Source organism: Lytechinus variegatus, chromosome 3 (genome assembly GCF_018143015.1).
Source record: "Lytechinus variegatus isolate NC3 chromosome 3, Lvar_3.0, whole genome shotgun sequence".
Lineage (NCBI taxonomy): Eukaryota > Metazoa > Echinodermata > Echinoidea > Temnopleuroida > Toxopneustidae > Lytechinus > Lytechinus variegatus.
The window spans coordinates 53,197,249-53,210,865 of NC_054742.1; the positions used below are offsets into that span (position 1 = coordinate 53,197,249).

Consider the following 13,617-nt stretch of genomic DNA (forward strand, 5'->3'; position numbering starts at 1 on the left):
TTAGAAGGTAACAATGTATTTCTCTGACTTAAAACTTTGTTTTTATATACCGGTATATGTAGATTTCTATAAAATTTTCAATTTGTATTGACTCGATTCTTTGAAAGGCTATAATGTCATACTACGCAGAGCGGAACAGAGGACCAAAATCAATAACGATGACCTGGCCAGTTGGTGGTGCAAATGACAAATATATGCATTATTGATTTATCAATATCCCTAAAGCATGCTGGTGCAATTATCATCGCCATCATTTCCTAGTCTCGTAAACAGAAAGATCTTTCAAATATTGAATGACGCAAGTGAGCTTTCAGGTGAGTAGGGCTCATTTCCGTTCTATCATCCTGGATGATTATTTGATAAATAGAATAAGTATCAAAACTGATCCATATTTCATTATTCAATATATGAAATTGATCTATGACAGAAATTAGTGCATTCCCCTCTTTATGACTATGCTTGATAGGAGGCACATTTCATCTCTGTTTTCAGTCTTAAAATCAGTATTCGAATCTAGTTTGTTTGTTTTTTGTTCCATTTTGTGCATATTTCTTATTCAATTATTTCCTTCCTCATTTATCTTCTCAGATATCTTTTTTTCTTATCAACCCCTCCCCCATCCTTTACCATTCCTTTTTACCCATTCCAAAATGGTAACTAACCATATTCTTTTAAGTTAACCCCCTTTTTTCCATATTCCTGCCTACAAGTGTGATAAACTTGAGCATCGGATTAAAAAGGATCTGACACTTCACAAATTTCATATCTTATGATGATAGCAAATTGTCCATTTGCTCCCTATCCTTCCTTATGGACATTTCTGTTTCTTCTTTTATTACATTGTTCTGTTTTTTTTTTGTTCTTATTATGCCATTCAGTATTTAGCTACAGCTTTGTCATACATTATCTTTTATTTTTCATTTCCCTGTGTTCTCTTACTCTCTCTTTTGATGATGATAATAATTTATAGGGTGCTCTACACGGGTGCTTTAAAGTGCACAGGTGGGCTGACTAATATAAACAATGAATCCATTTATTTAAAAAAAATGAAAAATATAAAAAATATGCTAGTGTGGTTGATATACCCCTGTAGCTAGTCAGGGCTCCATGACATATACTCCCAATCAAGATCATTAGCTTCTTAGCATGCTTATCTGAACTTTACTTATTGAGAGATGAGGTAGGCACAAAGAATGAGATAACAAAACGGGGTCACCAGGTGAGTGATCAATATCTCATTAAAGAAATACACTATCTAGCTCTTTAAAATCATTTATAACTAAATAATTCATGACAACCCAACAACTATTGCATTTAATACTGATGCATGCATCATTAACTAGGGCATATAGCTTCTCTGGGGCAGAAAATTAGGACACCCAAATGACTATTGATTACCTCAATAATACATAAGTCTATTATGATGAATTTCATTTGTTATTCAAGTTTGACTTGCTGTCATCAAACATGATGGGCTGGCTAAATATCCTGGTGGGAGAGAAAGGGCAGTGTTTTCGGCATGTTTATGTATTATGCCAGGAATAATTGCAGCAGAAATTTCATACTTCAATGTGGAAGTTTCTTTTTGCTCATCAGTAAATTTCTTGATAAAATATACTTGGAAATAGTCTTTGCTATTTTGGGGGGAAAATGCTGTTTTTTTTTCTCTCTACTTTTTGAAATTAACAAATGAGTTAATTTTATTGCCATAAGAACAGTGATTAATTCATATTTAGTTGATACTATCAAGCATACCTGAGCTTTTGTGAGCCTCTTCTCAAACGAATCTCTCTCTGACGTCACTTTCTGTAACCTATTACTCAGCTCAATGATCTCTCCTTTTAACGATGCCAGGGCTGCCAAATGGAGCTGTATAGAAGGGAATAAAGAAAAAAAATTATTGTTTAGAATTTATATGCTTTTAATCTTTTTCATTTACGTACATTTATAGTATGTAACCAAAGATTTTACATAATTACTCATATGAAAATAAGACTAGCTACATCATTAACATGAATATCATCTTTAATCCAATATGACAAGAGTAAAGGCTGTGAACGCAAGAAATATATAACTTTATGAAAACCGTTAATGAAATTGAGATATGATAAGATTGCAATCCTGCTTACATTGGCTACATGTATACTAATATATTTGAGTATTTATATAGAGACAAACACCAAGAAAAGGAGAAAACAAAACAGGGTGAAGTGGGCCTACAGGTTGCACCTCCAAAATCAATTTCCATTGACTTTTGCCAATAAAGCAAAATTGTGACCAGCAGATACCAACACATGAGAAAGAATGTCAGGAAATGGGTGACCTTTTTCAAGATGATAGAATTTCCACGTTTTCAGGTACACAGTATTCCGAGAATTGAGGAACGAATCAATGATGACATTATCGATAATAACCCTCATTGCAAAGACTTCTGGGAATGGGCAGATAAGCCTCACCCCCCCCCCCTCTCTCTCAATATAATCTATTTTTTATCTGTCTGTTGTTTATCTATTATTGTTTTTTTTATTCATCCAAAGTGTAAATGATAAATCACATCAAAGTGAGTGTTATAAAAGACTTGGAAGCTACTTATCGTGGAGGTGTCAGATCCCAAACCCTTTCCAACTTGGAAAAAAAAACATACAAAGTCTTTGTAGGCCTACAGAAGCTATTTTGGTAGATTGAGGCAAATTGCTCTATACTCTGTGGATAAATCATCAACCCTGCTTATAGATGCACACTGACTATCCTCCCTACCCATCGGCTTGAAGCCAAAGCAATACATCTTGAAACCCTTTCAACGATTCTTCAATCCCTATTTGTGAAAATTTGATCATGTCAGCTGCAATCTAGGCAGAATCTCCATCACCCTCCCATATAACACTGCACCAAGTCTTCCAGGCTAAATTGATAGTTGATGAAGTAAGAAAATGTTAGAAGATGAAGCAGGAAGAACCTTTCAGCCTTGGTCTAGGGTTTTAAATGAATTGGATCAAAATCTTACTGTATCTTTTAAGGCATCCACTCTGGAAGGACCATCAATGTTTTTTTTTCACTGACACCAATGTAATATATCTTGAGCGATATAGCTCTAACTTTAAGTGTCAACATTACAATAGGTGAGAAATGGCCATTACATAACATAGTTAATTGATATTGACAATTCTATTGTCAATTGCAGTGAGAGCCAATGTCCATCACAATTACAATTACAACCGATCATATAGGCTGGTCCTATGAACGGCATCCTATCTGATATTCAACAGTCCTCTATCAGCACCGGTCTTTCCCATGTTTCCTGTGTCTTTTTCTGTACTTCTTATTTCTGGGACACCTCGCCATCATGGACTTGCGGTCATGTCCCATCAATTAATCCAATAAACCCATGAAAGCACACATGAATTCTATCCTTGGCTGTACATTGCCTGCATGTTTGCCTGGATGGATCCTTGATGTTGGTTTCATCAATGTGTCTGGAAGGGTAATTGATGAGAGTAGAGGTGGTTCATCATCGGCCAGAATTCAGATCAGCACTTCTCAACGAATAACCTGGTTTGAGAGACTCCATGGAACTCTACGCACCCAAAGAGGGGTGATTCTCTTTTCATCATGCAATGTGATCTTGGGTTACAGAGCTTAGGCTCTGTACTGAGAACATTTTCACATGAGATGGTCTATAGATTCATCAATGAAATATGCTGAGCCAAAGCCCCAAAACCAAGTCCTTGCTAATGAATTGGCTGGCTAATTAGCAAAATAGTATATCACTTGTCAAAAAAAGTAACAACAAACACAAACAACAGATGAAGTTGACTCTGGCTTGAAGTATAGAGATGAAACTCGGGAAACAGCTAACTACCCCTTTATCATACATAACTTTAACTATGTTCTGATCATAATTTTGCCTGAAAAGTAATTAAAAAGTGAGCAAATTTGAAAACCTGGGCTGATGGAGCCAATCCCTGTGAGTCTGCTGCCGTGATTAGCATGGTAGACGACCTCATGGAGGACCTTGTCGCCCTGCTGATACTACCTCCCTTGAAAGTTTAGCAGACCGACCAACCAACTGAACGTTGTAGGCTAGCTAGCCTACAGTACATGGTTTAATCTCCACCTTCCCATTAGAGTAGGGAAGAATCAAAGATGAATGACGCTGTAATTGGATTTGAACATGAAGAAGATGGGTATTTTGAAGAAGTTCACTCTCCCCTTTATCGCACTCTTTTTTTTTTGCTTTATACCCCCTTGGAGTCCTTCACTGTTAGCTCAATCTGGGGGCAGGGGAAAAATCAGGAGGGGAGGTGCATGTAATTGAGAATGGAGCATGTGGTCATGTGATTAAATTTTGGTGTATATGAAGAAGAGAGGATGCAAGTGAGAAGTGATGCAGATGATACATACAATATAAAGGAGCATGACGATAAACTGGAACCAGAAAGACAGAACACCAGATTAATAAATTTCAATTAGTGCCTTTTTGACAGGAAAGTGAAGCAGATACTCCAGTGCAACCTTGCTCCTGTCCAAGGAGCAAATATAAAATGAGCTCGCATTGAATGTGACTGTAAAGGATGACTTTCTCGTTTTCAGGGCTGACTCTAAACTATCGAATATTAAGTGACATTGTTTTCACCCACAGAATACAATATCATTTTGATACAATACAAATTTCCCATTTTCTAGGCAATAATAGGAGACGATGTTGACTACACGTGAATATCAGGAGGCAGTTCAATTCAACAGAATTGAGTTAAAACCCTTCTAGCTCCAAACTGACAAGTATTACTGTAAAGGAGTGATGCAGGTGCTTTTAGATGGAGGGGATTGGATGCTCATAATTGGAAAGGAATTAACACATGATCTTCAAGAGGAATTGAAAAGCACTTTTGGTATTCAAAGGTTAAGTTAGGTTAATAAATGTAGAGAAGAGACAAACTGCTATGAGAGTATCAGGACATAGTCAACTCATTCAAAATAGGATAGTCTTTCTTGCTCTGCATGGATCAGTCATGGTTAGTTTGCGGAATGAGCAGACTGAACTGAATTAAGAATTGAGGAGCAGAAACCACAGGAAATTAAGGTGCAGTGGAGAAAGAAAGGGATAGCTATAAGCCTATCCAATGAAAAGAGAAGAAGATCATCTCATGGGAGTATGAATTAAAGAATAAAATCAATAGGAACCGACTTACGGGTAGAATTGAGAAGGAAAAAACAAGAGCTAAATAAATGAGTAATTTACAGAGAAACAATATAAGACAAGAAATACGCCGAGAAAGATACATGGTGTACCGGGAAACCTACACTATTCTTCACCATGGAAACCTTCAGAAGTTAAATACACCAACCTTGGGTCCAGATTTGTATCAATGACTTATCAAATACATTGTTTCAAAATATCGGTGATTTAAAGGTAATCATGTTCCCTTAGAAAATATCTTGCTCTTTTAAAAAATTCAAGTAGTTTATGACAAAAACGAAATGAGATTATAAGTCGAGAAAAATAGAGGACAAAGGCTATTAATATCACTTTGAGTTCAGGGAGACAAAGGAAAGATGATACATCTACCTTATAACCTCAAGGTAGAAGAGAGTGCAATGTTACTGCCCCATTCTATCATCTTACCAACCCCTGTATCACCCACACAACCTTCATCTTGGCTTTGAAATTATCACTGGTCCAGCATAAATATTTATCAACAGCGCTTTATCACTACCAACCGAACAGTCATGAAAAGCAACACATTTCGGCACAGCTCCGACTGATATATCACTCTACAGAGTTACTACCCCTCGTTAGAGGCTTCCCGTCACTGATCATGGACTTCAATAACAATAATACAGTCTAGCATAATTTTGGTTCAGAATTGAAGTGCAATAACATTTAATGATTTTAATGGTATAGGCCTATGTAAGTGGACCCCCCCCAAAAAAAAAAAAATTTGAATGATTAAGGTTGAAAATAATGGAAGTCACTGTCAAGTTTTAAAAGCACTAACAAAAGGTACACAAATTTTGACTTTGTAAAAGAAACCCCTTTCAGCTTTCCATAGACATGAACATGTTGTGATGCAGATTTACAGAGAAAGGTCATATTTGGACACATTGTTTACCTCTGAAAAGGACACATGGGTTAACAAATGAGTTCTCCATTAACTTGTAACAAATGAACTAACCTACATTGCACAGGCCTTCCAACATTAATAACTTCACGATGAACAAGTGCATGTTCATGGCACAATCTGTTTGCTCTTTCTTTAAAGGTCAAGTCTACCTCAGAAAAATGTTGATTTGAATCAATAGAGAAAAATCAGACAAGCACAATGCTGAAGATTTCATCAAAATCGGATGTAAAATAAGAAAGTTATGACATTTCAAAGTTTTGCTTATTTTTAACAAAATAGTTATATGAACGAGCGAGTTACATCCAAATGAGAGAGTCGATGATGTCACTCACTCAATATTTCTTTGGTTTTTTATTGTTTGAATTTTTTGAAGTTGTTTGAAGTTTTTGTTGGGGTGGACTTGTCCTTAAAATGAGATGAAATGAAACTGCTCTAACATTTACCAGACCATGCATCAAACCTGATTGGATCATTACCCCACTGACAAACACTATGCCTCCACCATTGTCTGAAAAGTACAGGTACAGGTAGAAGATGATGCAGACACTGCACTACCTAACAATTCATTTTCCACAGAGCTCCTAACATTCTTCCTGATTTTCTTTTTTTTTTTACGTCACCAAAAGGCATTGACGTGAAGAAAGTGCCCTGGGCTAAAAATGACTAATAAAGTAAAAGCACTTTTCTTAATCTCATTGGTGCCCTCCCATGACTGGCTGGTGTGAAAAAGATGGAACAAAAATTTTTTTTCCAGCAGAACATTGTCCAAGTATGAGCACCTATTATCTAGGTGGTTTCCCTTGAATGTCATGTTGGAGAATCAGCCGAAATATTGCACACCTGAGGCAGGCTTGTGAGCTTATACAATTGACCTGCTGCTAATAATTATATTTTGTGGATCATGGCAGCAGTTTCATTGGAAGAACTATCAAAACTAAGTAGGCCTATAGTATACAAATAATAAGCAATAATTTTCGATCTTCCAAAAGGAAAATATGAATGCATAATGAATAGTCAATGATAATGAAATAATTACATGTTTTGAAATGACTCGGCTGATGGACATATTATCCTTTAAGTTTCATGGCCATGGATTTATGATAGACCATTGACCTACCATGGATACACCATGGATAATACATCAAATTTATCATTTTTTCTAACCTTCAAATACACTAGTGTAATTTACAAGTTTAGTGTCATAAAAGAGGTACTAAATGGTGAATCTATAAGAAAATATGTAGTTCCTTTTCAAACATGACAAGTGATCGTTCACTGGAGCTATAGATGGTTGATGGAGATATGCTGACATCTCTTACTATTTAAATAGCAGAAAAGATTGAGGGATAGAAAGTATGACGAGAATCAATTGAAATGACCCAAATACATGTTGAAGCATTGATATAAAATATGCAAAATCTAAAAAAATAATAGGCCTACTTTGTTCAACTAACATCTACCACAAGATCAACATTGAACTTTTCAAATGTCAGCAAAGATGAACATCAAGATCAATGGTGATGCCTATTGGCAATTATTGAGTGCTTTAAAAAAAAATTGTTTTTGGCCAGGCTTGAAACAATATTGCAATCAGATGAATTATTCTGCCTAAAAACACTTGACATTTCTAGCTAAGAAGAGTTTTTTAAAGGACCGAGGAGTTCATTAGGTACAAGCATTTGGGAGCTTCGACGTAGGAAAGGTCTCTCAGCCTCATTGATTTTACCTCCATAAAGACAGGCCAAGTATTGACATGGTTTCATGTTTTGAGATAGGCATGAAAATTGTAAATACATGTCTGCATTATAGTTGATAATATATGTGTATCAAATCTTAAGTTCATTGTAAACCAACGATCTGAATGAAAAAGGAGAAAACAAAAAGTAAAACGACCAATTGTATTTAAAAAAACACCTGTTTACTCAAAGGCATGGGGAATGAAACTCAAATTGGGCCAATTCCGTTGCAAATTTTCTTGCGACTCGCAGGGAAAAATTAGGAAGGGGAGAAAGAAGACCATATTGATTTTATTCTGATTGACAGATCCAAGAATCTTTACAATATGGAAGATTACCCTCCTGGTGAGACCACAAGAAATTTTACCCCGACTGGAGGAAATATCCTAAAGAAAATAACTGGAGGGATGAATATCAATATGTAAAGTTCATATTAAAGACTATACATCTCTTATCGTCAAGATACATCCAAACATAACAGGGTATTAGTGCTTGATGAAGAGTTCATGTGACAGTTAACTTTGCGTTGCAACTTTCATACGTATTCCACAACTGTTACTAACTACTATTACAAACTACTGTACACAAAAATTATGTACACAAAATCATATCAGCCCATTTTTAAAAACTCAACAGAGACTGAATTGAGTAGACAGGATAAGGATTACATATTGAAAAATTTTGATATAGGATATTTGTGGATATAGGATTCTATACAGTTAAACAAGCATTTCATTGCAATGATAGCAAATACAGCAGTCAAATCAAAGGCAATTGAATGGGTCATTAATTAAATAATTGGGGAGACAATTAAATCCTGCCATGGACAATTAATGCTCCACAGTATAGAAACAAATCAATCATCAAATGCAATGTCATTTGGAGGGAAACCAACATATGTGCAATTTCAAGGAATAGTTACCAACATGATTGTGTCTACCTAACATGTATATTAGATGCTACTTATTCTCACCATCTCCTCATCAATTTTATAAAACATGTGGGAAATAATAAATGATTATAAAATTTTGATATATGTAATATTCTGCATACACAATTTTTATTTTGTAACAGTGCAGTTTTTTTATACAGAATAAAGAACTAACTTCCATATTCCAATTTTGGTATCTCCCATTTATTTCTATTCTTGTAGTTCTAGTTCAATATCTGAAAGACTTTCATCCTTCCCTCTCGGCTCTATCCTCTTCAGAATTTTTCGTCTGCGACAAGGATCATTTGTTCGCTGGCAAACACTGGGCTGCCTGTTCCCACTTCAGTTTACCTTCCTCGATTCTACTGCCAGGTATATCATATTTCATTTTCGGTGCAGGACAGGCTGAATGGGGAAGAGGGATGAGTAATATTGGTTTGTTTACATTCAAATCCAAGTCTGAGCCCAAACCCGTATTTATCGGACATTTTCCCCCGTGAAGCAAAAATCGCTCTCGATTGATTGAGCAATAAGACGGGGTGGTAAGAATAGCATCAAATTTTTATCTTTGCTTCATTTTCAGATATTTTTCGAGTGCCACATGAACTTAAGTGGAGGCACTAAAAGTGCAAGCAAAGGCATTCAACTGAAATTGCCCCCAAAAGCAGGAACCAATCTTTTATATGAAGTCAAGCATTGATTAGAAAAATATATATATTTTGCCAGTTTGCAAAATGATATAAATTTGCAAATCAATTTAATGAATTCCCATTCCCTACTTCATTAAAATGATCTTTGGAGTGGTGATGTCATATAATATTGTCAAGCACAAGAAAAATGAATGACATCTATATTGAAATAAAGACAATGAAAATGAAAAAAAAAATCCTTGATGTTAAAATGGCAGAAAATTCTTAACAGAAAAAAAAAAAATCCCCAAACCTTCCAAATTTTACAAAATTATACATAACAAATAATACATAACACTCTCTAGCGATTGGTGATGTTTAGGCACTAGTAATGTTCACACAAGAAATAATAAGCACATAGGCTATATGTCAAGATTTTATGCTCTCCAACATAGTAATTCCCATCTGAATCTTAACCTGATGAATTAAGTTCATCTGACGGGGAAAAGTATGCTTGACAGGGTAATACAAATGTCATGAAACAATGAAAAAAGAAACAGAACTAGGACATCAATATTTGCAGTCAAGCAAGCACAGTAATATTCAACCGAAATCGCAACACGCTTTGCCCAGGAATTCATCCTCTTGCTCGATGCTCCAGATAAGCATTTGCTAAGAACTACTATTTGACTATTTCAATTAAATCATGAGGCAAATATGAACAGCACAACACTGGTGTATCTGCATTCTGGGGGCAATTGAAATTTGTTTTCATATGAAATTCTTGTGTTTCCATGTTTTCAAGTTTTCTCATCTTTTTAGAGGATGCTGTCTTTTTCATTTATCGATCTTAAAAATGATACCCCCCCAAAAAAAAGGAAAATGTAAAACATTAGATTTAGAGTTGAAGAAATTTCTAATGTAAATTCCTCGAATTGACATAGATATGAAGTGGAGAAAGTACATGCAGGAACGTGAGAGGGTCCCTGTTACATGTACTGAAGGTTAATCAAACAGTAATATACATATCTAAACTGACTTGTAAGATAAATTGATTATAATTTTTTTCACATTCATTCAGACTTAACCATCTTCACCAAAATACTGTCATATTTCACCTCACAGGATATATTGGATTGAGCCTGCACAATGATTTCCGATATAATCTCAGTGAATAAACATCAACAAGGTTTTCTGAATCAATAACCAACCTATGATATTGACCCTGCAGCACTGAATAAATAAATCATATGAATATGATTACATTCCAATTGATTGTGATTCCCTTCCTTTGCAGATCAAGTTATTTTTTATCTTGGTTCCAATGAAGTGAGGATATTCATATGAATAGACCATAGCCTCAACAAAGATGAGTTGAACTTGAATTAAGTAATGGGGAAAGCAGAAACATAAATGTTCTTGTTATTCTTAGCAAGACAACACATCATAAACTAAAACATATTTTGTGTGGGTGAATCCAAAGAATATTCGTTTTTTAAAGTTTAAATTAAGAATCGGTCATTGAAAGGTGACAAGACAGTTACCACAATTTGGAAATTCTGAATCTTGGAATAATAGTAGTATAATATACTGAACATTTACCAACACTGTAGAGAGGCTTTTGATCTTACATATTCTATTGCAGTATACCTGTCTGTACCTTTCAGAATACAGAGCTTTACATGCATGTATCTATATGCATAAACATATTTTTTTTTATATACAATATTAACAGTGTTACAGTGAGGGGGGGGGGTTAAGTTTAAACTTAAATTTTGTCTTCTAGTTCATTGCCCTCTAAAAGCTTACATGTAACCCTCCCTTACACATATCAAAAAATGGACAACGGCTTAATATTTCAACTGTCATCAGTCATCTTGTGTTACATGGCCAGTAGCAGAAGTGTTGTCAAAACATAAGTTTGAGAGATAATTACTCTTCTATTTTTGATGGGGTGGTATAGATTTTCATTCGATGGATGAGTTGTCCATCCCATCGCTGGTCTCATCCTGAACAAGCCTACACATAATAATGTACACTCTAAATTCCAAGGATTTAAAATAAATCTAGATTGGCTGTGAATGGTGACCAGCCAAATTTTGGATATATTTTTAATCTTAAGGATTAACTTTTAAATCTCATATGATTTAAATTCAAATCTTTTAGATTTATTTTTAAATCCTAATGGTTTAAATCTTAATCAAATATTCGGCTGGTCACTATTCAAAGCCTATCTGGATTTATTTCAAATCCTTGGAATTTAGAGTGTATCTCTTTAGATTGATTATAAAAATATTATAGATTAGTGTTTAACTCAGATAAAGACATACTGGTTCAACAACATATTTTTCAAAATCCTAGAAAAAAATACACATTTCTTTAAAGTACTAACACAATGAAAAATCCTTATATTTCTTTTTTTCAATTTATTGCAATTTTTCTTTTCTTTATTGTAGGAATACCTTTGTGAATTATTCCTGGATCACAAACTACACTTACAGTACGTACTAAATAAACATACATGTAGATATAATTCAACCCAGCATGGATTGTAAAAATGACAATTCCCCAGAGTCATTTCATTCTACCTCATGAATTCTTATTATATCACTGAAAAATTTCCACAGAAGTAATCAAAGTATGAACTATAAAGGACAAACCTCACTATAAATTTTGCAGTGACCCAATGGTATAACAAAGAGACCCGCTGGCAAAATCGGCTCTTAAAAAGAAATACATTAGTAATGGTCTGTTATATATATGAAAAGGGCCAAGCATTCGTTATTTTCGCTTCAATTTCAACAATATTCCTAATGAATAGAGGTATTACCCCAGCCTACAGGGATATATACTATAATCATGATTCCAAATGCAAGCAATGCAAAATGGCAGGCAATTATAAGACTAAGAGGTTTGGCATGCCAATATTTTCCCTTGAATTTGATATTTTGATTAATGAATTCAAAATATTTTCTATTATGAACATAAAATGATTATTGTTTACAGTGCAAAATGCCATACCCCTGATTCATTGATACCCTCCTCCCCGCCCTCTCCCTCTTCTCTTGCAAGTATTTATTGTGAAAAACCAATTTACATTGTAATCTCTTATATCAGGTAATGTACTTCAGCAAAACATTATAAAAAACAGTTTAAAAAATGAGAATAAGTATTCAACATCTCATTCCATCACTCCTAGACAGAATAAAACTTTAATATCTTGATAGCTAGGAGCCGATCAAAGATATGACCTCCACTCAAAGTGAATTCAATTCCAAGCTATTCATGCCCTTCATATTGGCAATCACATTGGAATGGGTTTCCATCGTAAAAAAAAGATAGTCTGTTGGGAGACAGGTCTCTTGAAAATGAAATTACTGTATCAAAATGGGGTTCGAAATTGATGCTTATATATAATTCAGGGCAGATCACATTTCTTGTTCACAAGATGAGGTTTTCTGTTGGTTTACAAATTAAATATACTTATAGATTTATGTGCGACTGTTGATGCCGATGACAATGATAAAATAATACTAAAAAATATTTTCAAATGTTTCATAATGCCTCACAGTAGTCCTTCTTAAAGGACAAGTCCACCCCAACAAAAACTTGATTTGAATAAAAAGAGAAAAATTCAACAAGCACAACACTGAAAATTTCATCAAAATCGGATGTAAAATAAGAAAGTTATGGCATTTTGAAGTTTCGCTTATTTTCAACAAAATAGTTATATGAATGAGCCAGTTACATCCAAATGGGAGAGTTGATGACATCACTCACTCACTATTTCTTTTGTAATTTATTATATGAAATATGAAATATTTTGATTTTCTCGTCATTGTCATGTAAAATGAAGTTTCATTCCTCCCTAAACACGTGGAATTCCATTATTTTAACATTTTGTGCTTCAGACAAGGAGGTCCTAATTGTCAAATTCGTAAAAATTGAAATATTGTATAATTCAAACAATAAAAAACAAAAGAAATAGTGAGTGAGTGACATCATCGACTCTCTCATTTGGATGTAACTGGCTCGTTCATATAACTATTTTGTTGAAAATAAGCAGAACTTTGAAATGTCATAACTTTCTTATTTAACATCCGATTTTGATGAAATTTTCAGCATTGTGCTTGTCTGATTTTTCTCGATTGATTCAAATCAACATTTTTCTGAGGTGGATTGACCTTTAACAAACATAG

The 13,617-nt window shown here is 34.4% G+C and overlaps 1 protein-coding gene across 1 annotated transcript in view; it reads right to left on the minus strand.

The window, feature by feature from the left end:
- Positions 1–13,617, minus strand: part of LOC121411351 (colorectal mutant cancer protein-like) — a 59,745-nt gene that overhangs the window by 34,359 nt on the left and 11,769 nt on the right. The window contains exon 2 of the mRNA XM_041604025.1: positions 1,756–1,869. Coding sequence (XP_041459959.1) covers positions 1,756–1,869 — 114 coding nt within the window. The remainder of the gene's footprint in view (positions 1–1,755; positions 1,870–13,617) is intronic.